The following is a 27,025-nucleotide window of genomic DNA, read 5'->3' as shown; positions in this document are numbered from 1 at the left end:
GTATTGTGTATGGTCTGAAATTTGGGCAGAATTTTTAAACGTAATATTCTAGAAAAAATAAACATGGCCACCATAATATATATTTTACTAAAATATTAATTTCCACTGTATTTTAGAGGATTATGCTGTTTTTACAAAGCTTACCTTTTTAACAGTATAACATAGTGAGATTCACTTATTCGTCCATTTAACACACATTTATTGGGCACACATTATGTGTTAGTTTCTGTTGTAGATGCTAGGGATGCAAAATTGAACATTATAACCAGGGTCCTTGATCTCAAAGAGCTTACAATCTGGTGGAGGATACAAACAATTCAAAAGAAAATTAGAATATAGTGCAGTAAATACTGTGATGGAGAAATGCAGCAGCCTAAGGGAGTACACAGGAGAGGTTTGCAATCCAAGCTTAAAGGGTCAGGAACAGTGTCCTAGGGGAAGATAGATCGAAAAGACACCTGAAGTTAAGAATCAGCCAGATGCAGGCAGGCCCTGTGGCTGAGTGGTTAAGTTTGTGCACTCTGCTTTGGTGGCCTGAGGTTCACTGGTTCTGATCCCAGGCTCAGACCTACACACCATTCATCAAGCCATGCTGTGGCAGCATCCCACATGGATGAACTAGAATGACTTGCAAGCAGGATATACAACTATGTGTTGGGGCTTTGGGAAGCAAAACAAAAAAAGAGGAAGATTGGCAACAGATGTTAGCTCAGGGCCAATCTTCAAACAAACAAACAAAAAAGAATCAACCAGATGAAAGGGATGATAGTGGGGTGGAGGAGGAGAGGAGGAAAGAGTATTTAAGGGAGCTATCTCTTTGCCCCTATGCCTGACACATTCCATTTGTGCTTCCTTAAATGCTCGTAGCATGACTAGACTATAGACTGCATGGATAATAAAAGTTTAGCATGACTAGTTTATCGATTACATGGATGAGAGTGAGGAAAGGTGTATTTAGAGACCTGTGTAAGTCTTAGGTCATACAGGTTCTTGTCAACAACGTTAGGATGTCTGAACTTCATCTTAAGAGCTAGGAGTTTTAAGCATGAGGATTTCACAAGATTTTTATTTTTCAAAGATCACTTTGGTTATAGAGCAAGCAGTAAACTGGGGCCAGCAAGATTGAGTGCGGAGTTAGTAGTCAGGTGAAGATGTCTGGGCAAAAGAAGATGGTGTTCTCTTTTAGGAAGTAGGATTCTAAACAAATTCTAGTCAAATTTAAGAGATGCATATATGTGGCTTGGTGATTGAAACGGGGTCACATATAAATAAAATAGGTCATTCAAAAGTGAGATTGGTGGTGGCAACATTCAGTGAGAAAGAGATCAGAGGATAAGTAGCAGATTTTAGAGGGAAATTGTGAGTTTGAGGTACGTTTTGGATCTCCATGTAGAGATGTCTGGTAAAGAGGCCATTGCATGTGCATATTGGTCTGAAGGCTAAGGATTAATTTTAGAGATGATAGAGATTATTTCCATTACCCCTGTGAAGATCAAAATGAGGCTAAGTGGGCCGAATATATTGATAAGTGAGAAATTGGAATGATAAACTTTGGAAGAAGTTGAATAAAGGAGAAAGTGGAGACAGGCGAATTGGGGCTGATCAGGAAAACATCACACACCAGAGACTTGAAAGTCCCTGTGACGTGTGACATCCAGGAACTACTGTCTCTGAAAATGAGTGAGAAAGCAGGGATGAGAGAAGGTTGTGAGCAAGAGGGATAGATGAATGTATGACGTCAGAGGTCTTGCATTTGTGAGGGGTGACATTGTCCAGGGGATAGTTTAAGTCTCTAAAGATGAAAAGGTCAAGGGAGCAGTGGGCTAGGGTGGTGAATGGGTTATGGTTTTTCTTCGAAGAAATTGAGTGCTTAGGAAGTCCTTGGTTCAAGTTTAGCTGCTGCTGCTTTCAAGTTTTGTGATCTCAAGAAAAAGGCCTCTCTAAGCCTCAGTTTTCCTCACTTGGAAATTAGGGTTTGACAGTAGTGACCTCACAGAATACTGAGGATTAAACAGGAGATAATGTATTTAGTGCTATACTTGGCCCATATACTCGGCAATTTTTAGCTTTTCTCATTATTATTATGGTCATTGTGGAAATTAGTATCTTTCTATGGGAAGAAGTATGTTTGCACTTAGTTTTCTGTTTGTTTTAATTTTGAGTAATCGATTGAAATTAGGTAAATACAAAAGGGTTACAGAAAGTTTGAGGCAGTAATGTCTCGTCAAGTGGGTAGAACTCTGCAGTCAAATTCACAAGCTGTCGCCTGGTCCCATTCAGGGTGGAGATTTGTAAGAGGTGAACATTCACTCCTCTTAGGAATATCAATTCTGCATAAGAAGTGTGATGACAACTGCTAGAATAAATCTTGTGACATTTATAATATGTTATGATTATTTAAATTATAAAATGTTACATAAATGCCAGGTAGTACTTCAGCAGTGTGTGAGTATGTTTTAAGTGGTTTCTAAAGTGTTTTTTATTTCTTCTCAATAAGGTTGCTATTCACCGTGCAAATGTCATAGACCTTAGGATTGGTGGATCTATTGAAGTTGCTGATGTCGAAATCGATCCAGTGAGTATGTTACCTAATTGTGTAATCAATTTTGTGAGTGTGGTAATTTTTATTTGTTATATGTCCCTAGTCAGCCCATTTATGTTTAAAAAAATTTATTTTGCAGTAATTTGACACATTGAAATTAATACATGTACTATACATATAAGTGATGAAGCAGAATAGTAAATGAAGGTTGAATTCACCACTGAACTTGGGTATCAGAACACTACCAATACCATGAAATCATCTGTAGGCTTCATCATGATCCTACCACTCTTAAGAGATAACTACTTTCCTGAATTTTGTGATTATTACCCATTTACTTTTTCTAATTGGGTTACCACATATGTATGAATTCCTTAACTATTCATTATTTAATTTAGTTTGTTCATTTTTGAGCTTTATAACAAAGATGTACTGTCTTTGGTGAGGTACTTTTAATTACATATTGTGGCTCCAAAGTTCATCTAAGTTGTGTGGAGCTGTATTTTATTCCTTGTCACTATTGCTGAATAGTCTATTGTGTAGACATACTATAATTTGTAAACTCATTCCGTTGTCCATCTAATTACATGTTTCTGGTTTTTTGTTATTACAAACACTATAGCTATGAATATTCATATACATATCTTCAGAGGTACATAAGCAAGAGTTTCTCTAGGAGTGGAGTTGCTAAGATGTAGAGTATGTGCATGTTTGACTTCATGAGATAATTTCCATATTTTCTTCCCAAGTTTCCATTGACTCACATTCCATTGCTGCATAAGTTGTATTGTAAGAATTAACATTTAACAATCCTATTGAGTATAAAATGATATCTCACTGTTTTCTTGTTTCGCATTTTCTGAACTGTAGTCATATTTATTTTTTGAATTATTCTATACCCTGGTAAAATGTTGTTCTACGATTGATAGAGTGCACACGCACATGCTACTTTTTTTTCTGGCCAGCCTTTAAGGAATTAGATCTGGTCTCATCTACCCAAAGAAATTTTCCCTGATCCTTCAAAGCAGGCCCATATGTCCTTCCGTTTTGACATTTGTGAGATGTTACGAACATCTTAAACTCTATGAACATCTCCAGCATAGCAAGTGTCTATCATTTTCAGGTTGTCTGCACTTTTTTTTTCTCCTGATAGTACCCCAGCACCTAGCACCATTCTGGTGCTGAACTAAATTGAGCAGAAATTGATGAGGCTGCTGGTTGCCTCAGGTAGGGCCTCATTACTAGTCTGCACTTTAACGGCATCACCACAATTCTGGGTCTGGCTTTAAGTTATAATTTTCTAACCTTTATTTTTTTCAGTGTTGAAGGCATGATAAGTCCAGATAGACTGACAGATACTAAGCTAGCTTGTCCAAGACTATGGCAATTCCTGGAGATTAAACTCGATAGTATCCACTGTGTTTTTTCCATTGCTATGGTGTCCCTCCTTGAACAGTATTAGACAAGTATTGAGACTTTCACTACTTTATTTCCTCAGATTAAAGACATTTGTAGCATGCTTTGCATGTTATGGTACAAGTGAGTAATTTATAGAACTTTACATTAATATGTATTTATCAATATTTCCTAATTATGTTGGATTTTAAACATAGCTGCCTATCTGCCCTTTAAAAACAATATTCTAGTATCACCAGATATTGTCAGCAACACATCTAATAACTGTATGGTGTTGACTATGTATCTTAATAACAATTAGGAAATTTTATCCAAATGAGCATATGAGAAAAGCCAGAATGGGATAAGAGGAGTGATTTTTTTGCGTATATAAAGTATTAAACTTTCATTACCCATTTTGGATTTTACAGATTTCACCTGTAGAACTGGGTTGATATTTTAAGTGAAACAAATAGTGGTCAGTGGACCTTAATGTAGTATTTTCCTCAACATTAGGCTACTGTTGCCTCTTTCTCTTTTAATGTTATATGTAATTCTTTTACTAAGGAACAGTAGGGTATATATAGTAACTCTACCAGAAGGAGGAATCCTACAAAGTTTTGTGGTGTAGGCGTATGCCTGGCATATAAGCTAAAGTTAAGATGCATTCAATAAACATTCCTTATATATTTAAACTAGGTGTCAGATAGGTCTCAGGGATGCAAAAATGAATCAGGCTTAAGGTCCACCAGGAGAGGCAGATATGTGAAGAAGTAAATCGACTTTGTGATGTCATAAAATAAGTAAATATAAGGAAGGGATGTAGTCCTGAGCACAGCATAATTCACTGTGCTTTATCTAACTGGGCTTTGAAGGAGGCATGGTATTTTATCAGGCGCTTACAAGTTAGCGAAGGGCCTTCCTGACAGAAGGGACACCTGGATAAAGACAAGGAAGGCTGAAGCATCAGAGCTTGGTTGGAGAGGACAAGTCATACAGCTTGCTGAAGTATGAAGCGGTAGGGTGAGTGGAGCTAGGTGAGACTGGAGCATGAGGCAGGGGAAGGTCCTGAGGAACTTCATGAGCCCTGCTAAGGAACTTGGACATTGTCCTGTAGATGGAGGAGAAGCACCAAATTTCAAAATAGGAAGTGATGTGGTCAGATTTTCAATTAGTTTAATTGTGACTTAGTTGTGTACGGGAGAATTGGAGAAAGTCAAAATCTAGAAACGAAATGAAAAGTGATGAGTTACTAACTTCACACAATTATGATAAGGATAAAAGGTGATGAAGGAGGCAGAATTAATGGGATTTGGTAACATATAGGAGGTGGGGGGGAGGAAAATGTGGCTAATTTTTACAGAGTACTGTAGTTAGTAATATCCTTCATAAACATAACAGTATAATTTTTCTATTGAGGTATAAATGACATATAATATTGTTAGTTTCAGGTGTACAACATAATGATTCAATATTTGTATATATTGCAGAATGATCACCACAATGTCTAGTTAACATTGTCACCAAACATAGTTACAAATTTTTTTTTCTTGTGATGAGGACTTTTAAGATATACTCTCTTACAGTATAATTTTTAGTTTATATTGTTTTCATAAACTATTACTCTACTATTATTTCCTTTTTAAAATTTTAGGATGTATTTAACTTCAGTGGCACTTATATTGGCTCTACCCAGATTATTCCATTTTTAGTAAAAAACAAAGGTATGACACGTGCCAGAGTGGAGTTTAATCTAGAATACTCTGAAGAATTTTCAATGGACTTTAAAGACAAATCAGGTATATATTTTATTCTATAATGATATTATTGTAAATGTAAAACAGTTTTAAGTTGCTCTAAGGTAGAATGTTAAAAATACTATAAGTCAAGGAGAATTATTCTTAAATATTTTTAATGACTCGATGCATGTTTTTCTTATACTCTATAACCCGTCATGGTGTTTCTTTTCTAGAAATACATCAATATTAATATCAGAACACTTGGTAATGCATGACATATAACCATGCTTATTGACTTAATATAGTAAGTTAAGTATGTTATGGATAAGTATTTGCTATAAATAAAAATAAAATTATTAATTGCTCAAGAAGCTCAGATAAATGTGTTTGGAGAGCTCTCTCTATATGTTTACTTATGTATTAGGTATCTTTGTGTTAAATAACTTTTAAAAAATAGACACCTTCGTAAGTGCATTTCAATTGTTTACTCCAGGGGTTGGCAAACTAAGGCCTGGGGGTTCAATCTCGCCTGATGCCTGTTTTTATAAATAAAGTTTCATTAGAATGCAGACACACTCATTTGTTCATATATTGGTTATGGCTGCTTTCATGCTATAATGGTAGATTTGAATAGTTGTGGTAGAAGTCATATATGGCTTGCAAAGGCTGAAATATTTATTATCTGGACGCTTACAGAAAATGCTTGCCAACCATTAGTTTAGTCATTTTTTTCTTCAACAAATATTTGTTAAAACCAATTATAGGCTAGATACCAGACTTTGCATCTATAAAGATAATAAGGTATCTTGAATGTTCTCAAGAAGTGAACAGTAAGTTTATCAGTCAGGGTCTCAGTAGTAAACAGTTGACTCACTCAGAGAGTTTAGCTGAACAGAAGTTAATGGAGGAATTATCTATAGAGATGGGAGGCAGAATAAAGGAAACCAAAAAGGAGTGAAGCTGTTACCACCTCTAGGCCTGAAGGAGCCAGAGGAGGCAAGATATTATTGGAGCCCTGTGAGTGGTGGAACTATGAAAGAGGGGCCAACTGATAAGAGCTATAGCTGTAAAAGAATGCAGCTATTGCCAGAAGTGTAGCCAAGGCAGGAAGACATGAGGGCATAAAATATACCTCCTACTCTCTGGTATCCTGTTGGTGTCCCCTGTGCTTGAACCAAATTAGAGGCAGAAGAGCAAGGAGTCTGGCTGAATCAGTCTTTAGAGGTCAGGACAGAGCAGAGCAGAGAAAGATGGCTCTTGGATCTAAGTGACAAATGAAGACCACGTATTACAGGAGAGGTGGGCAAAGAATCAGGTTATTACCATATAGCATGGCCAGTGATATAAGACAAGGCAGTGTGTAGTGCTAAGGGAGCATATATTAGGGGAAACTAGCCAAGAATCAGTCATAAGAAAAGAGTTCTTGGAGAAGTTGATGCCTAATCTGAGTCTTGAAGAATGAGCAGGAGATACACAAGAAAAGGGGATGTGTGAAAGAATGCAAGAAAAGGCCTATCAGTGAGTCAAGATGGTGAGTAGTTCGGGATATCCAGAGCCTAGAGGCAGGACTGGAGGGGCAAGTGAGATCCAGGTTATTAAGGGTCTTTTCTGGACTTTTATCCTAGAGGTTAGGCAGCACCATTAAAGGATTTATATCCAGGTGACCGTGTGATTAGGTTCGTAGTTTACTAATTTGCCTTTTGGAGCAAAGTCAAGGATGGGCTGCAGGAGAAGGTGGGTGTGGGAAGGGCGAGATGAGCGACAGGGAGATCAGGTAGGTGTTGTGGCCATACAGGTGAGAAATGATGAGAGCCTGAACTCAGGCAGTGATGCCAGGGATGGGAAAGAAGAGAATACAAGGTGCTGAGAAGTTAGAAATGCTCTGACTTGGTTACCAAGTGGACATGGGTAGTAGGGAAGAGGAGGAGGTCTCAGATCACTCCCAGGTTTTGACTGTAAGAAGTAGGTGGCTGGAGATACAATTCATAGTTGGTGTAGCACAGGAGGAGGATCAGGTTTAGGTGAGCATGCTGTGTTCACGCGGACTGTGGAATAGCCCAGGAATGATAACAAAAGGCAGTTGGAAATACGTGTAAAATCTATATTCATTTTGTAAAAATCTGAGTGTTGAAACTTTAGCTGCTTTAACACTTTACTCTCCCTATATACTTTCATGTACCTTGTTCAATGGATCACAGACTCTTGGTTATTCTTCAGAGCTGCTCTGCAAAGTACATTTCTTTCCGCAATTCTGCCTTAGCCCTAGCTCAGCCGCCCTTCTAGGCTACTGTGTCATCTTTGTAAATGCTTTCTCTGCCTCCAACCCTTTCTCCTCATACCTATTCCAAAGAGTGGTTGCCTTAAAGCAAAAGATCTCATCACACCTCTCCTCTGCTTAAAAAGCTTTGCTGGTTTCCTGTTACCAATAGCGTGGTTCTCAGCAGGCTGCTGACACAGTCTAGGAGGTACATAAGTTGATCTTAATGATTATTAACAATTTGCAGTAAAGTTTATACTTAAAATGTCCTGAAAACTTCTTTTATTATTATAAGTATTTTAACACATCAGTGCCCTTCTGTGACGAATTAGACTTGGTTTTCCACATGACCGTTGCAGGATTCTTTGATAGAGGACTTATGGGAGAGGAAATGTGGAGATGCGCTGGGGTGACTCCACCTTGTCTTTCCAGTCGCCTCTCCTTTGTAGGCTCCATCGGCTCTCTCTGCTACTGCGAGACTGTGTTACGCATTTCCTCCCAAAGGCACTGGGCTTCCCTTCTCTTGGGATGGTTCCTCCTCTTCTGTCCCTGCTGCCTGAGATCCCACCCTCTTTTATAAATTAACTTCAACCTCCTGCATCCTGTGAGTCATTAGCCCTGTTCCCACCCCTATCCAGTTGGTTGAAATTACTTTCTGTAACCTTTGCTGCCTTAGGACATCGTGTAAATTTTATTGCACCACTAACCAAATTCTGCCTTATATCAGAAAGAGTTGTGTACCTGTTTGTGTCTGCTGCTACAGTGTGAGCTCTGTGAGGTTAAGGACTGCATTTTCAATTTTCGTTTTCTCTGGAGTTGTCCAGTATAGTGCTGTGCACATTATAGGCACAAGAGAAATATTTATTGAGGCTATCTTGGATTATTGCATTTCAAAAGCTATGTGTTTATATATACTCCAAGTATATTTATGAATATTGGTTGATTTATCCATCTATTTTTATTATGTTTTCTGTGTTCTAGATATATATCCATTCTAGGTGGATGTTCTTTGCTGTATAATATGTGTATCTTTTCCCACACCACAAACAATGCTTGTAGTAATATACCCTTAATGAGTTTTTTTGTTCCTTTGTTTAATAGTTTTTATTCATACATCAAGGTGAGTGAAATTGAGTAGGATGAAGGAGAGTGGCATGAGTTACTGAAGTTCTTTTCCAGACAGGGGCAATTGAAATTATCATTCCTTGGATTAATCAGAAAACTTTAGGGAGAAAAATGGATTTTTAGAATCATTTAGATGAGGACAAAGGTGCTACTGTAACTAACATTTGATCTTTCAGGAACTTCTTTTAGAAGTTTATTTAGGAGTTGGCCCGGTGGCATCGTGGTTAAGTTTGCACACACTGCTTCAGTGGCCCAGGGTTCAAGGGTACAGATCCTGGGCGCAGACCTACACTCTGCTCATGAAGCCGTGCTGTGACGGCATCCCACATACAAAAAAAAAATGGAGGAAAATTGGCTCAGGGCCAGTCTTCTTCACCAGAAAATAAAATAAATAAATAAATAAATAAATAAATAAATAAATAAATGAAGTTTGTTTAAGTGGTTGTATTTTTTGACCCTGAGGCTTGCATTACTATTTGACAATTTTTTCTGTATCTCCACCTAATGCTTTTGTATCTGGAGTGATTCCATTTTGTTGAAAAATTTCCCTGTATAAAACTGTGTTTATCTTCTTTGTGGACTCTTTGAGGCATCAGGGTCTTCCCTGCTCCATCTCCACTGGAGAAGGTGTCTCCCAACTTTCTCAGACCTAAGATTCAATCAGTTACTTGACCTTCACCTTTATTCCTTTCCACATTCATCTGAACATGACTGTTATGTGCTTCTTGAACTTTGGAGATTTTTTAAAGTGGATTTACTCTCTTTGTTCTGCTGATTGAATGTATGTTTGCACCATGTTTGGATATCACTTTTGCTGATTAGAATCTTCGTATTAAGAGCAGTTCTTTGACCCAGCACCCTTATGCAGCCCTGCACCAATATTTCAGCGGCTGCTTTTTGACTGTTATGAATGTGTTAATGCAGTTTCTCGAGGTTTCATTTCCACGTTTAACAATGATATTATAGGTAAGTATCTGGCTTTTTTTTCATATGTCCTTTTTCTTGTCTTGTAGGGGAATTCACAGACCCTGCATTTCCTAACATATATGCTTTGGAGCTAGAGGAAAAGACATCTCTGGAATGTGGCATAGCATTTTCTCCAACAGAAGTAAGTTCAGCACTCTATTACTCATATTACTGGAGAGTAGTGGAGTTAAGATAATCCCAACTCAGAAGCTATCAACGATCAGCTAAGCTTTTTTTATAGGGGGTCTTTTTGTAATTTGTGAGCATGCCTGGGTGTACCCTTTATTTCAGTAAAATGATTGCCAGAGGTGTCTGGCTCATGCTTGCAGAGTGTCTCAAGAGGTGCAGAGGGCACGCACAAGGAAGCTATGGTCTTGTGGTCTTGGTTATGCTTTCTAGAAAATTCAAGATATGACATGTTATGAAGGAGAGGAAAATTGAGACTAACCAAAAAAATCACTTATATTTGAGCTAGCATCTCCTTTGTACTTATATCTGAGTGGGTATGCTGAAGACTCTTGGAATCACTACCTGAAGCCACCAAAGATGTGCTAGGAGGATTTAAGAGGAGTTGCTGTGATACTGGCTCTTTTTATAGGGTCCCTTGATGTTTAGTGATTTAAAAACAGCAAGCAAAATCAAAGAAAGTACCTTTCTTGGAATGTGCGAAGGAGGAAGGGGTACCGTTGGCAAAGTTTCAGGGACCATCTCGGATACATTTTTGCTTCAGAGCTTCTGCAACAAAAATACCAAGGAGAGAAATTCTCGCTACCCATGATGTGGAAAGGCATATTGCCACATCCTCCCAAGCCAGAATCAAACTTCTATATGGCAGTTAGAGTGTAAGATTCTTATGTTAAAACATTTTTTATATTTCAACACAACTGGTATGGTCCATTGTACCTAATAAGTATAGATGAGAATGAACTAAATGAAAATAATTAATAACAGAAGAAGAAAGTGTATTGAATGCTAAGTACTTTCTTTAATAATCCATTTTTTAGTAATATTACTAAACTACATAGTTTGCTGAGACTGAATTTTATTTTAGGAGCAGTGATAGCTGTTATTTAGCTCTTAGGAAGAAAAAGTAAGGAACGTTTGAGGACGTGTTTAGATTTAAGAAAATGTTACAGATTAGTTTTGCCTTCTTCAGTACAATACATTGGCTGGGCTATGTTTTGTGGTTTTCGTGCACATGTGATTCACATGGAATGATACTGTCTACAGAGTTCACTCGTGTCTGTTCTAGTTTTAGACAACCATAGTGGGTGAGGTAGCAAAGGCTACTTTTCAGATATTAAAGAAAATGAAAATTCTTTTATCTTATACACAACACTAAGTATACTCAGATGTATACTATGCTGTATTTAGTTTCTGTAAGTTTGATGTAAAGTAATTATTCGTCTATGTTAATGAACAGTGATACGTAGATAGATAGTGTTTAGCAAGGCTATCAAGAAGAGAGGGAACATCTTTGCTTTTTTTGAAAATTGGCTTGTGAATACTTTTCTTTGGCCTAACTTAGGCTATCAGATAATATCAGAATACAAATATTATTTAGCTTTTCCTTTTATCTTTTCAGCAAAGGATTTTGAAGTGCATGAAATATTGTCAAGGTGTTACAGTTATTTTTTGAATAATGAAATCTCTAATTTGTCTTTCTAATTCAGACAAAAAGCATAATTAACAATATTTGAAGAGATTTGGAGGATGTGTATCTTTTAAGTTTTACAGTATTCTAATATCTTTCGAAGCCTACTCACCTCTCACGTATCCTAACCATTTGCAAGTTTTGTAAGCATCAACTTATATTTTAATCTTGCATATCAGTGAGATTCTCTTCCTGATTATTAAGTTTTATTATCAAAATTAAATGAGAAATTTAGAAAAGCAGAAAGAAAAAATAAACAATAAATAGATCCTAATGCTTAACAATGACCCCTTGTTATATTTTGAGGTATTGCTGTTTTTCTCTCCTATCTCTATACCTATATTTCTACATCTATAATTATAATGAAGTAATAATTTATGAACTATTTTTAACCTGCACTTTTTACTGAGTGTATCAATTAAAATGTTATGACTTGCTTTTTGTGTCATTATTCTAAATACAGTGTCATTTTTTAGGGATGATATATTTTATTTTTTATTTTTTTGAGGAAGATTAGCCTTGAGTTAACTGCTGCCAATCTTCCTCTTTTCGCTGAGGAAGACTAGCCCTGAGCTAACATTCATGCCCATCTTCCTCTACTTTATATGTGGGATGCCTACCACATACCACAGCATGGCGTGCCAAGCGGTGCCATGTCTGCACCCGGGATCCGAACCGGTGAACCCCGGGCCACCAAAGTGGAACGTGCACACTTAACCGCTGCAGCACCTATATTTTATTATTTTCTGGCTATGCTTTGTTATAGTTACTTAACTAATCCTTCTTGCTGTACACTTAAGATTTTTCCCTTTTTTTGCCTTTATAAATGAAACTGTAGGAAACATCCTTGTAGACAAATGTTTGCTTTCACATTATATGTTTTCATTATATCTTCCTAGAAGTGTAATAATTTAGTAAAACTCTAGGCACATGTTTTCGGCTGTTGATAGATGTTATCAAATTGCTGTCCAAAAAGATTATACCAGTTATATTATCTGCCAGTAACAGTGTAAAATGTTGCTCATTGTCTTCTTTCTTTGCACGAGTAGGTTGCATCAGTTACGTATGTATGCATATATAATGTTCTGCCAGTCTGATAGGCGAAAGATACATTTTAAATTGTGTTTCTTTGATTTTTCTTGCATAACAACAGTAATGATTTATTTGCTAACAATTTGGCCTGGTTGCTCCTATTAAAATTCTTTTAACTCTGGTAGGATAAGTAGCCTCTATTCTTTTCTTTTCAAAATATTATTGGCTATTTCTGTTTTATTTTTCCTGATGAATGCGAATAATTTTCTCAAGTTTATAGCTAAAATTTCTATGGGGATTTTGATTTGTGTTGCATTAAACAAAAATTCAGAGAGAAGTGATTTCTGTATAAAATTGAGCTTCCTATTCAGAAATAAGATATGGCTTTTATTTTATTAAAGCCTTTTCTACTGCTCAGCAAAATTTTGAAATATTTTGAAGTAATTTTTCTGTGCTGTTTTGTACAGTGTAATGTTTGGGTTTTATATATTTTTATGCTCTTATATTTTGAAAATTAATAATATTGATGAGGTGTAAAACTATCTGTCTCACTTTAACCTTCAGTTGCTTTTAATTATCCTTCCATTTACTTTAGAGTTTTCAGGAATACTTTAATGGACTGCAAGTATTGTTGTTTATCTCTTCCGTTTTAGTAATTATAATCTTTACCTATTTTTCTTACCGTGTTGCGTTGTTTAGAATTTCCAGAACAAGGTCAAATTATTTTCTTGGCTTACCTTATTCCTAATTTTCTGTGAAGCAATATAACATTTTAAGCCCATGTTGGGAAGTAATCTTTCTAGTACTTAACACAAAGTTAATAGATGTAGTTTTTCTAATCTAGTGAAATATCTATATCCAGAATAGATGTAGTTTTTCTAATCTAGTGAAATATCTATATGCCATCAATCATATTATTATTCAAAGGAGGAAGACAATATGATATATAATTTGGCATTATATTTGTAGCATTAGTGTATTTTTTGGCACACATCAGACAATCAATAAAAATATATTCAATGAATGAGTTAAAATGCAGTGAATAAACCTGCACGTTTCTTTCTAAGAACTTGTTGTATTGTTTCTTTTGGATACTTAGAATTGGAATTGATGAGGAGAGGATACGTGTATTTTAATTATTGGTACATATACCCACATTGCTACCACAAAACTTGTATCGATTTATATTTTCTTCAGTAGTCATCATTCAACAAATATTTATTGGGCACCTACTAGATATGTTTCATTGTTCTTGACCTTGGGGTTATAGTAGAAAGCTTACATCCTAGTGAGGCACCATGCGGTCTTTTCTTCACATCTTCTTTACACTGGGTATTATCATTTGCCAATATAAAAGACACATGTGACTAAAGTCCAATGTAGATATTTTTCTTTTGTCACTTGTGCTTTTTGGTGTCATATCTAAGAAGCTGTTACTTAACCCAAGTCATGAAAATTTGTTTGCTTCTATGTTTTATAGTATTAGCTCTTACATTTACATCTATGATTCATTTTGAATTATTTTTGTATATGGTGTAAGGTAAGAGTCCAACTTTATTCTTTTGCATGAGATGTCCATTTGTCTCAGGACCATTTATTGACAATATTATTTTACCCCATTAAATTGCCTTGGCACTGCAGTCTAAAGTCAATTAAACATAAATAAAAGTGTTTATCTCTTGACTTTCAATTCTACTCCATTGATCTATATATCTATCCTTATTCCAAAGTCTCGATTACTCTAGCTTTCTAGTCATTTTTAAAATTGGACGATGTGAGTCCACCAAATTTGTTCTCCTTCTTTGGTAATATTTTTGGCTAATTTGTGTCCCATTCATTTCCAAATGAATTTTAGAATCACCTTGTCAACTACTGCAAAAAATCCAGCTGGGATTTTGATAAGGGTTATGAAGAATCTGTAGATCAATCTGGGGAGTAGTACCATCTTAACAATGTTGTGTTATAATCCATGTACATAGGATGTCTTTCCATTCATTTAGATCTTCTTTAATTTCTTTCAACAATGTTTTGTAGTGTTCAGTGTACAAATTTCCCATTTATTAACTTTTTTCTAAATTATTTTTGATGCTGTCGTAAATGGAATTTTCTTAATTTCATTTTCAAAGTGTTCATGTCAAGTGTATAGAAAAACAATTAATTTTAAACGTTGATCTAACATTCTTCAACAATGTTGAACTCATTCATTAGTTCCAATAGATTGTTAGTAGATTTCTTAGAATTTTCTATATACAAGAACCTGCCATGTGCAAATAGAGAAAATTTTATTTCTTCCTTTCCAATCCGGATGGCTTTTACTTTTTTTACTGCCTGATTTCTAGACCCTCCAGTACAATGTTGAATAGAAGTGCTGAGAATAAACATCTTTACCTTGTTGGTGATTTTAGGAGGAAAGCATACATCTTTCACCTCTAAATGTGGTGTTAGCAATGTGTGTTTTTTGTAGATTCCTTTTATCAGTTTGAGGAAGTTTCCTTCTGTTCCTAGTTTGTTAAGTATTTTGATCATGAAAGAATGCTGGATTTTGTAAATTTTTTGGCATTCATTTTGATGATCACATGATTTTGCCCTTTGTTCTATTAACGTGGTACATTATATTGATTTATTTTTTGCATGTTAAACCAACCTTATATTCCTGCGATAAATCCCACTCGATCATGGAGTATAATCTTCTTTATATATTGCTGGATTCAGTTTCCTAGTATTTTCTTGAGGTGTTTTGCATCTATATTCATAAGGAATATTGATCTATAACTGTGTTTTTGTTTTTTAACTGTCTGTTTTTGGTATCAGGGTAATATTGACTTCTTAAAATGAGTTGAGATGTGTTTTCTCCTCTTCTTTTATGAAAGAATTTATAAAGGTTGTATTAATTCTTCTTTAAATTAGTGATGTATTTCACCATTAAAATCATCTGCTCCTGGGCTTTTCTTTCTGATTACTAATTCAATTTATTTGCTTGTTATAGATATGTTCAAATTTTCTACTTCTTTTTTAAATTATAATAACCATCCTTTAATTGATAATTATATAGTACTTAGAGTTTATAAAGTGCCCTTATATCCAAATCACTTTATTTCCACATGAATCCAATAAGATAAGCATTGAGACCTTAGATTTTTCGCCTTTCTTCAATCGTTGAAGCTGAGGCACAGTGAGACGAAGTGACTTGTCAAGGCTAGCTGCTGGTGACCTGTAGAGCTTGGGCTATATGATCTTATGTCCTCAGCCTCCTGACCCACTTAGCCTTCATGATACCATGTTATAAATCCAAACGTGACAGAAAATAGTATATATTTCTTCAGCCTATGGACACAAAATTCTCATATCCATTCTTTAGGTTTATTACTTTCCTCCTACTCATTAATATTCAAAATCTTCAATTTCATAAAGTTGCAATCATCAAAATGTCGATTAGCACTTTTGTATGGTCTCTTTTATGTTCCATTTTCCATATTTATGGGAATAAATTTGCAGTCACAATTTGTTTCTTCTAGGATTAAGTTTATTTGGAGAATAATTTCTAGATGCTTAAGCCTTTGATTATATCTTACAAAGTTGTCTGTAGAAGCGAATAAAGAAAAACCCATAATAGAATGGAATCAAAGAAAAGAAATTGACATTTGTCAGGATTTTGTAGAATATTGGGAAACATTATCTTGAATTAAATAGATCATAATCTATACAAGACAACTCAAAAAATTAATTCCATGTCACTGGAGATGGCATGATTACATTACTTGACAAGGTATCTGCTATCCCAGTTCTTAAACATGAATAGCATTTCTGTGTCTGGTCAAATCATGGGTAAACTTTTAAAAAAATTTGTTGCATATATTCCTCTTAGTAAAAATTTATAGCATCCAGGATAAAAGGAGAGTTCCTCTTGTTTCTCATTCCTCAATTCTTTTTTTGTCAGTATTGCCTGTTAGATTTCATATAGATTTCACATGAGTTTCCTCTATCTTATGACCCACTTTGGATGGAGCCCATTGAATGTTGGTTTAATTTCCTATTGCTCGTTCTGAAATGACCTTGTGTTCCTTTAGTAGTTATGTTTTCTCTCTTGGAAACTTTGTATTTTACTGGAATCAGTTCTCTGGCTTCCTTTCAGAAAACTATAGGCCAATAGTTCCCCCATACTTCCCTCCCCACTTCATCTGTATCTTAGTAGTTTTCTCTAATACTTCTTCCAGGCAAATTTCCCTGTTTCTTTTTTTTTATTGAGATGTAATTGATGTATAACGTGTTCATTTTAGGTGTACAACATAATGATTTGATATATGTATATACTGTTGAATGATTACCACAGTAAATTTCATTAACATCCATCACCACACACAGTTACAAATTTTTTTTCTTCTGATGAGAACTTTCAAGATCTACTCTCTTAGCAACTTTGAAGTATACAATATAGTGTTGTTAACTATAGTCACCATGCTGTATATTATATCCCCAGGTCTTATTTATCTTATAACTGGAACTTTTTACCTTTGGGTGAATGTGGTTCAATTTTCTGTTTCTTCTTGAGAAATTTTATCTAAGTTATCTAATTTATTGGCATATAATTATTCAGGGTGTTTTCTTATTATTTTTATTTCTGTAAGGTATGTAATAATGTCCTCTCTTTCATTCTGGTTTTATTAAATTGAGTCATCTCTCTTTTCATCTTGGTCAGCTTATCTAAAAGTTTGTCAATCTTGGTGACATTTTACAGATTCAACTTTCGGTATTGTTGATTTTCTGTAGTGTTTTATATTGTTTGTTCATTCATTTCCATTTTATCCTTTATTATTTACTTCCTTCTGCTTGCTTTGGGTTTAGTTTGCTTCTCTTTTTTCTTGTTATTTAAGATGAAAGGTTAGGGTATTGATTTGAGATCTTGCTCATTTTTTTGTACAGGTTTTACAGCTATACGTTTCCCTCTGAGCATTGCTGTACCTGAATCCCAAAAGTTTTGATATGATGTGTTTTCATTTGTATTCATCAATGTTTTGAATTTCTTTTTTTTTTTTTATTTTCCGTTTCTGGTTTATTTTTCTTAAGTAATTTTATTGGGACTATAATGGTTTATAGCATTGCGTAATTTTGAGTATACATTATTGTTTATCAATTCTTGAATACACTTCATCATGCTTACCCCAGTAGTCTAATTTTTATCCATTGCCATACATATGTGCCCTTTTGTCCCTTTTGCCCACTCCCAACCCCCTTCCCCTCTGGTGACCACTAATCTGTTCTCTTTATGCATGTATTTGTTATCTTCCACGTATGAGTGAAATCATGCGGTATTTGTCTTTCCCCATCTGGCTTATTTCACTTAACATCACACCCTCCAGGTCCATCCATGTTGTTGTAAATGGGACTATTTTGTCTTTTTTAATGGCTGAGTAGTATTCCATTCTTTTTTTTTTTTTTTTAAGGTATGCTTTTTGGTGAGGAAGAATGGCCCTGAGCTAACATCTGTTGCCAATCTTCCTCTTCTTTGTTCTCCCCAAAGTCCCAATGCATAGTTGTATGTCCTAGTTGTATGTCCTTCTAGTTCTTCTGCATGGATGCTGCCACAGCATGGCTTGATGAGTGGTGTGTAGGTCCACACCCAGGATTTGAACCAGTGAACCCCGGGCCACTGAAGTGGAGTGTACGAACTTAACCACTCTGTGACCAGGCCAGCCCCTGCAATTTCTTATATGATTTTTTTGGACCCATTTGTTATTTAGGATATGTTGTTTAATTTCCACATATTTATTAATTTACCAAATTTCCTTCAGTTATTGATTTCTAATATAATTCCATTGTGTATTACTTAAATAAATTTAAATTTGAGACATTTTTATTACACTCTATCTAGGTCATTTAAATCTAAAAGAAACAACTAAGAGACTTGAAAATTATTGTATCTGGATTTATTTATGTGTTTGTGCATGTACGTGTGCATATGTGTCAGTGTGTACGTGTGTGTGAATATACAATGGTAGAGGGAAGGGAATCCTGATTTTCAAAATAAGCTTTAGTTGGATTATTTTTGTTTAATTTTTTAAAATATGTACTCTTATAATTTTGATAGAAACAAAAACTCAAAAAGAAAATAATCCTTTTATAATAAGTTAGTATTTTGAAGTATTAAGGTATGTCATTCTCCTATTCAATGCCTGCATCTTGCATGTACACAGAGGTGTGCGCACACACACATACACACACACACAAACATTCTTCAGTAAGGAAATTAAACTAATAAGTTTGTACAGTAATTTAATCTGTGTGTTTTTAAGTATGTTAAGGTCAAGTTACGCCTCTTAAATAAGTCTATATTGTGGTTTATTTTTTCGTACAGTGGAAGTATGTATTATTTTTGTGTGTGTGGGGGGAAGATCGGCCCTGAGCTGACATCTGTTGCCAGTCTTCCTCTTTTTGCTTGAGGAAGATTGTCGCTGAGCTAACATCTGTGCCAGCCTTCCTCTATTTTATGTGGGATGCTGCCACAGTGTGGCTTGACAAGCAGAGCTAAGTCTATACCCAGGAGCCAAACCTGTGAACCCCAGGCTGCGGAAGCGGAGCATGCCAACTTAACCACTGCGCCACCGGGCTGGCCCCATACTACATTTAATGTCATCATTCATCCACAAAAGCACTGAACTTAAGTGTCACTAAAAATTAAAAAAAATATATAATCCAACTTAAATCTGTTACATGACTTTTTGGGAGAATGCATATGCAATTTGATATTTTCATTTTTTGAGTCCAGTTTACTGTTTACTACTATCAACAATTAAAAACTTGTAAGTCTGTCTTTAAATGTTTAGATTGTGGCTCTTCTAAGGTGCTAAAAATTGATTATAAAATTAAAATAAATTATATGTATTTACAGTTCCCTGGAGTACCACACATTGCTTAAGATTTTGAATTGTTCTGCCTTTACTGGGTATTTTAAAGGGAGACTTACTTAGTGGATTGGAGTATAATTCAGTCCAACAATGAGAAGAACATAAAATCCTGCATTGACAGCGCACCATGTGAGAATTTACTTACTAAATTTTTGCAAGTGAGGCAAATTGATTATCTGATTTCCAGTCATTTCAAATATTCTCCACTATGTTTATAGCTAGCTATAAGTTGTCTGTCTTTGTGTGTGTGTGTGTGAGAGTGTGTGTAGATGTAAATAGCCAGTGGGTGCTCTCTTGGTTGATCTATGTAGCAGGAAAATGTGAAATCAGCAATAAAAGACTTGATTTATTCCTAGTTGCAACCCTTCCTTTCCTACACTGCACCCGGTTTGGGTACAATCAAAAGAGCTGGAGGGTAATTTCAGTTGTATTTGGTACCCTTGGCTGGAGTAGTCTGTTTACACCAGGTCACTCAAGTCCTTCCTTTCCTTGTGCGCCACTCACATGTCTTCTGGGCCAGTGTATAGAGTGCTTCCCTAGATGGTAGCCACTAGCCACGTGTGACTATTTACATTAAACCATAAATTAATTAAAATTAAAAGTGTATTTCCTCAGTCAAAACACCACATTTCAAGTTCTCAGTATCCACATATGGCTACTGGACGGTGCGGAACATTTCCACCATCACAGAAAGTTGTACTTGACAGTCCTGGTATAGATCTCCCCCTATTTTTACCCTTTCGTTTCCTGCTGCTTGGCTCAGCTTCTGCCCTGTGGCACAGGCTGGTTATGCCGTAGTGGCTCAGTTGCTCTGCAGCTCTCTGCAGCTCTCATCTCAGCTGCCCTATATTTGCCTTAAAGCTCTTGAAAATGAGGGAGAATTGTTCACTCTTTTTTTTTTCCACCAACCTTTGTCTGCCCTTTAAGGATATGCAAACTTTGGGTAGACTTTTCACAATGGTTATTCTAGATTTATAGTCATTCTTACAGGAAGCTAAGATTGATCCTTTAAGGATTAAAAGAGAGGATATTTGAATGAGCCCCTTTTCTATTCATAAGCAATTTTGTCTACCAACACTAGCTGGGGGACTGAAATCTTTTCTTCATCAGAATATCGTTTTTCAACTTGCAGTATTCCTTGGTTTGAATGACAACATCTAGGAAAGCACTTAGATTGGCACACATCACAGAACTTTCAGGGTTTTCCCGCTTCATTGGATACCTCAGTGGTTTCACAATGATAGGACTCATCTTTTCTCTCTCTGTGTCACTGAGTTTCTGTGTGAAAGATAAGTCTTGTACTTTTACAGTTTTGCTGAGGGCATATGACTTACATGAGTGAAGAAATCATGGAACCTCTCAATTTTGCATTCTGGGTAATTACAGGGCTACCTTGGGTAAAACCACATTTTATGTGAATTGTCTGTGAAGATGCGAGTTAAGAGAAGTCAAGTCCAGTATGACTTCCCATATACACACAATTGGCAATTAGAAAAGGCAGGGATTGACTCTCAGCTCTGTGAATTCACACAGTGTTTTAGAAAATATATATGTGTTTCAGGAGGGAGAAAAGCCTCATCTTAAATTAGAAGAGACAGTCAAGGGCTCAGACCAGTACGTTGAATTATCTTGATAATTACCAACATAATCATCATCGACAACATCAGACATTCTTGAATAAAGCCCACAATCACGCTCTATGTTAAACCTCTCCCACCACTCCAGCCTTCCACTCCTATCATCCCTGACTTTGGGACCCAGCAGTAGACCCAATGACAGTCAAGACTTAATACCCAATAACTGTCAGGATTTAAATCATCATGATCCCTGTTTACCTCACTCATCCGCAGAAGTGGAGCTCTCTGTGAGTAGATTCTCATCCCTACTAGCTCTGAATTCCCTTACACTTGGCTTTCTTTCCCTTCCCCTCTGCCCTCTGGGATCCCTGTATTTACATAAGTCCTCTAGGTTTTTAGGGATTTTTTTCTATTCATGGTTTCTTCATATTATGAACGTGGCTATCTCTAGGGCACTGCTGCTCATATAGCCTTTCCTGTGGATCTGGGTGTGGCTCTAGAGGTGATGCTTTCTGGAAGCCTTGCTGCCTGGGTTGATTTTCCTACATGTATATGGGAAAAAGAAATTTTCCTCTAGGTTCTTGTGGCTGGTCTAAGCATTAAATTGACATGAGACAGAATAACAGGAGAAAATCAAACAAGTTTAATAACATATTAATTAATAACATGGGAGAAGCCTAGGAAAACTGAGTAACTTGCCAAAATGGCTGAAGCCACCACCTTAAATAACATCTTCAGCTAAAGACAAAGGAGGATGTTGGGGGTAGTGGTTTGGGGCTTCAAAGAGGAGGAAAGCAAGTCACATGGAGGTGGAAAAGCAAATGTTTGGTAAACAAATGTTTGCCATGCCTTGCAAAGACAATGGAACATGGAGAGGACTTTGATGAAATGGGCCTTGCTAAGTTCCTCCCTGTCCATGTCACCCAGTTCATATTATACTGTAGTTCTCCGTGGTGATAGCTCCTTCCTGGAACAGGCCTTCTATCTTAAATTCTTTTAGGCAGTTAGAGGAAAGGTCAAAGTTTCTTCCTGAGTCTTTTGTTCTTAAAAATAATCAGCCCGAAATAATCCTCAAGGCAAAGAGATACATTTTGGGGTGTCAGATTAGGCTCCCCAAAAATGGTCTTTATCTGTTAAAAATGTCTGCTTCTTTGAACTTTGTATTATGTGAATTTACTATTCCCTCTTACTCTGAGTAGTAATTTCTAGACATTGCTACCAGCCAGGCTTTTTATCTATTCTGCACCCTACTCCTCTCATTTTCTAAGTGATTTCAGTATCCTCTGGAGGTCCGTCCAGAACCCTAGCCTCTCATTTCCTTGTTTTCACGTTTCCATTAACCTCCTCCTCCTTTCACCTCAGCTTCTTCCATTGAGAACCTATCTCCATCCATCACAGTCAGCTGAAGGTGATGGTTTGGCAAACATACTTTTAGATATTATTTGACTTTAAAATATGAGTATATGTTATATGAAAAAAACGTAAAGAATAAGATAGTAACCTAAAAATAATATGAAAACTATTAAAATACATATGATAGAAAGTATCGATTTATATTAATACTCCAAATAAGAAAAAAAAGGCAGACAAACTAGAAGAGGAAAAATAGAAATGAGATAAAATGTAACTAGTTGCTGATGATTAATAGTGAGAAATTCCAGTGGAAAGAGGATCAAGCAAAGTTTTGTTTTAAGGACTGAAATATGAAAGCAGGTAGTATTTGTATATGAAATATATCTTTATTCAATTTACTTCTTGACGTCTGTATTCTGGTGTCTCTGCAGAAATAGATTATCATGGGAATGAGTTGGTTCCTCTGATTTGTCAAAATAAATGAAACATCCATGAAAATAAAACATGCTACAGTATTTTTGGGCTTCTATAATTATGTTATGAGAACAGACTATTTACAAAAGATTCTATGACAGGAGGTGGAGCTAGCAGTGGTATAGCCGGTGTCTTCGTCTGTTTGGGCTGCTGTAACAAAATACCACAGACTCGGTAGTTTATAAACAACAGAAATGTATTACAGTTCTGGAGGTTGGAAGTCTAGGATCATGGGTCCACCATGGTAGAGTGACGGCCCTCTTCTGGGTCGCAGACTTCTGTCTGTGTCCTCACGTGGTGGAAGGGCTAGGGATCTCTGTAGTGTCTCTTCTATAAGGCATTTATCCCACTCGTGAGGGCTCCAGCCTCATGAATAAAGCACCTCCCAAAGGCTCCACCTCCTAATACTGTCACCTTTGGGGGTTAGGATTTCAACATGAATTTGGGGGACACACTTTCAGACCATAGCAGCCAGCTAAGGTTAAATAACAACAAAATGAAGACCTAGGTGTTTTGCCTAGTAAGATAATATGCATGACTGGAGCTGTAAGTATACCCTTTCTATTATTTAGCTACTCATTTAAGTTAGACCTTTTCAGATTGTCAGCATGGGCTTTATGTGTATGGCACAGCATTAAGTATATGTCCCTCTGAAACCATCAATGCTTGTTGTCATGATCTTGGAAACTTAGATGTGTCTCTTTCCTACATTTAAAACGTTTGCCATTCTGGCCTATTTCCCTTCTCCCCACCCCTAGAAACTTATCAATAAGCCATAGAGCAACAGTTGTTGCAGGATTGATATTTCTAAAATTATTTCAAACATAAATAATGTTAGTTTTTAATAAAAAATCAATACATAGTTAAAAAATTAAATGGGTCGTTAGAAAAAATGACGATCATTTTCATATTTTATAATTTGAATAAGCTGAAATGCAGTAATAATTTTTACATATATAAATATTTTAGCATTGACATTACTTCAGTTGCATTTTCTGTTCTTTTATATATAATTTTATTTTTTATAAGTTTAAATTTCTAATAAATTGTATAATTTATAAAATTTTCAGTTTAGTTTCCAAAATTGATATTTGGGTCTGGAGCCACTTCCAAATACTGCAGGTACACTGTCCCCTGGTTCTTTAGTTTTTAATTGATGAGCTCAGGGTGAGGAAATAAATTACCAATTAGAATTCAAGGTTTTGACCGTTTCAATTTTTTTTAATTAATTAATTTATTTTGAGGAAGATTAGCCCTGAGCTAACATCCGCTGCTAATCCTCCTCTTTTTGCTGAGGAAGACTGGCCCTGAGCTAACATCTGTGCCCATCTTCCTCTATTTTATATGTGGGACGCCTGCCACAGCATGGCTTGAGAAATGGTGCCATGTCTGCACCTGGGATCTGAACTGGCAAACCCTAGGCCTCCAAAGCGGAATGTATGAACTTAACCACTGTGCCACTGGCCTGGCCCCCGTTTCAGTTTTTAAGTGAGCTGTTTGTCTGTCAGAGGCATCCATGTAAAAGACAGGAGAATATTAGGTGGGAAGAATAGTTAAGCTGTTTAATCTCAATAAATAAAATAATCTCATATGAGATCTGATATAATACAGTCTCTCAATCATTTTACAAAAATAGACTTATTTTTTATTTCTGTAAAACCTTGAGATCATCAAATGGTAGGTGTCTTGGGAATTCTTGGAAGCCTCTGATTGATTTCCCTTTCCTTTATTTTTTTAAAAATAATTTATTGAGGGGAAATTTATATAACATAAAATTAACCATTTTTTAATTGAGGTTATGATAATTTACAACGTTGTGAAATTAACAGTTGTACATTATTATTTGTCAGTCACCATATAAATCCGCCCCTTCACCCTTTGTGCCCACCCCCCACTCCCCTTCCCCTGGTAACCACTAAAATTAACCATTTTAAAGTAAACAATTCAGTGGCATTTAGTGGCTTTACAATATGGTATAACCACTCCCTCTGTCTCATTTCAAAACGTTTTCATCACTCCAAAGTAAAACCCTTTACCCATTAAGCAGGTTCTCCCCATTTCTCTTCCCACCAGCGGCTGGCAACCACCAGTCTGCATTCAGTCTCTGGATCTATCCTGCATATTTCATATAAAAGGAATTACACAATATGTGACCATTTGTGTCTGGCATCTTTCACTGAACACAATATTTTACATTTTTATTGTAGTAAAAAAGCATATAACATAAAATTTGCCGTCTTAACCATTTTCAGTGTTTATCATGAAAGGGTGTAGGATTTTGTCAAATATTTTTTCTGTATCAACTGACATGACATACATGATTTATGTATGTTGAAACACCTTTGCATTCTTGGTCATGGTGTATAATGCTTATAATATGCTCCACTCCACGGAGGTGCCCCTGCCATGCTCAGGCAGCCGGGCTCTCTGCCCTGGCCACATGCGCTGGCCTGACTTTTGGGACTGTTAGTTGAGAGCAAGTCACAGCCTGGGGGACCCATGGAGGTTCCCTGTGCAAAGTAATGTCTTCATCTATCTTTGATATCAAGATACGCTGACCTTATATAATAAGTTAGGAAGTTTTCCCTCCTCTTCTTCTTTTGGAAGATTTTGAGAAGTATAGTATTAATTCTTTAAACGTTTGGTAGGATTCACTAGTGGAGCCTTCCGTTCATGAAGTTGTGCTGTTGGGAAGTCTTATTGATTCATCCTCCACTTCTGTAGGTCTGTTCATATTTTTTATTTCTTCTTGAGTCAGTTTTGGTAATTTTTGTTTTCCTATGAATCTGTCAGTTTCATCTAGATTATTTACTTTAGTGGTACACAATGGTTGATAAAATTCTCTTTGAATCCCTTTTTTTGTATGGTTTTAAGGAATGTCCAATATTCATTTTTTATTTTAGTTATTCATGTCTTAGATTTTTTTCCTTTTTCCGTCTGGCTTGAAGTTTTGTCCTTTTTTTCTTTTTTATCTTTTCAGAGAACCAACTTTTGGTTTCATTTATTTTTATTATTTCTGTCTCTGTTGATATTCTCATTTTTCATACATCATTTTCTTGTTTTCCTTTTTTCTTTTTCTACATTTTCCTTTAGCTCTATGAGCGTATTTAAGACAGTGAATTTAAAGTATTTGTCTCGTAAGTTTAGTGCCTGGGCTTCCTCTGGGATGGCTTCTGTCATTTTATTTTTTCCTTTGAATGGGCCGTGCTTTCTTGTTTCTTTGTATGCAAAGTGATTTTTTGTTGAGAACTGGATATTTGAACATTGTAATGTGGTAACTCTGGAAATCAAATTTTCTCTCCTTTTCCCAAGATTTACTGTTCTTGATTGTTGAAGGCTGCAGTCATTCATTTGGTTAGTGACTTTTCCAAATTATGTTTTGCAAAGCCCTTGCTGTGTGTGATCCCTGAAGTCTCTGTTCCTTTAGCTTATGTTCAGCTAATGTTTTGATAGAGATTTCCTTATGGATTGACTCTGTGCCAGTTCACTTATTCAGCAGTTAGCCAGGCCATTTATAACTCTATTCCAGCCTTTATTTCCTGATTGCACTTAGCCTAGAGATCAGACAAAGGTGATAGCTTAGTCTTCTCAGGTCTTTCCTGAGCACATGTCCTTCCCTGGGCATGCTTGTGGCTTCCTGAATGCCCCAATACACATGGGTGCTTTTGAATGCTCTAATTTCCCAAAGAAACTCTCTCTCCAGCTTTTCTTTCCAGGTTTTAAGCTGTGCTTGCATGTTTCAACCGTAATCTTTTGTCTCACGTGGCTCTAAGTTTTTGGTTTGCCTGACAATATTTTTGAGCAATGTCTACTGCTTTTCTGACCTGAGTGAGTTTGAGATCAGGTTAAAGAAAGACAGGCACCTTGCATCAGTCCTTCAGGTAGCCCCAGACAGGTTAGGACACACAAATACAATGATTTGTGAATAGGATCTGCTCTTTTCCATCCAAACCCAGTTACCGGGATGCAGGCTGCCGTCTTTAAGACCTCCACTGTGTCTGGAAGGGAG

General features: G+C 36.1%; 1 protein-coding gene across 2 annotated transcripts in view; it reads left to right on the top strand.

Moving 5' to 3' along the window:
• CFAP47 (cilia and flagella associated protein 47) overlaps positions 1–27,025 on the top strand; it is a 431,185-nt gene that overhangs the window by 61,756 nt on the left and 342,404 nt on the right. For both annotated transcript variants that reach the window (XM_046672810.1, XM_046672809.1), the window contains exons 19-21: positions 2,498–2,575; positions 5,592–5,736; positions 10,072–10,166. In XM_046672810.1, the coding sequence (XP_046528766.1) occupies positions 2,498–2,575; positions 5,592–5,736; positions 10,072–10,166 (318 nt within the window). The remainder of the gene's footprint in view (positions 1–2,497; positions 2,576–5,591; positions 5,737–10,071; positions 10,167–27,025) is intronic.

Source organism: Equus quagga, chromosome 10, assembly GCF_021613505.1.
Source record: "Equus quagga isolate Etosha38 chromosome 10, UCLA_HA_Equagga_1.0, whole genome shotgun sequence".
In the NCBI taxonomy this organism is placed as follows: domain Eukaryota; kingdom Metazoa; phylum Chordata; class Mammalia; order Perissodactyla; family Equidae; genus Equus; species Equus quagga.
Note: the sequence above shows the minus strand (reverse complement) of the source record. Positions and strands in the feature narration are given on the sequence as shown.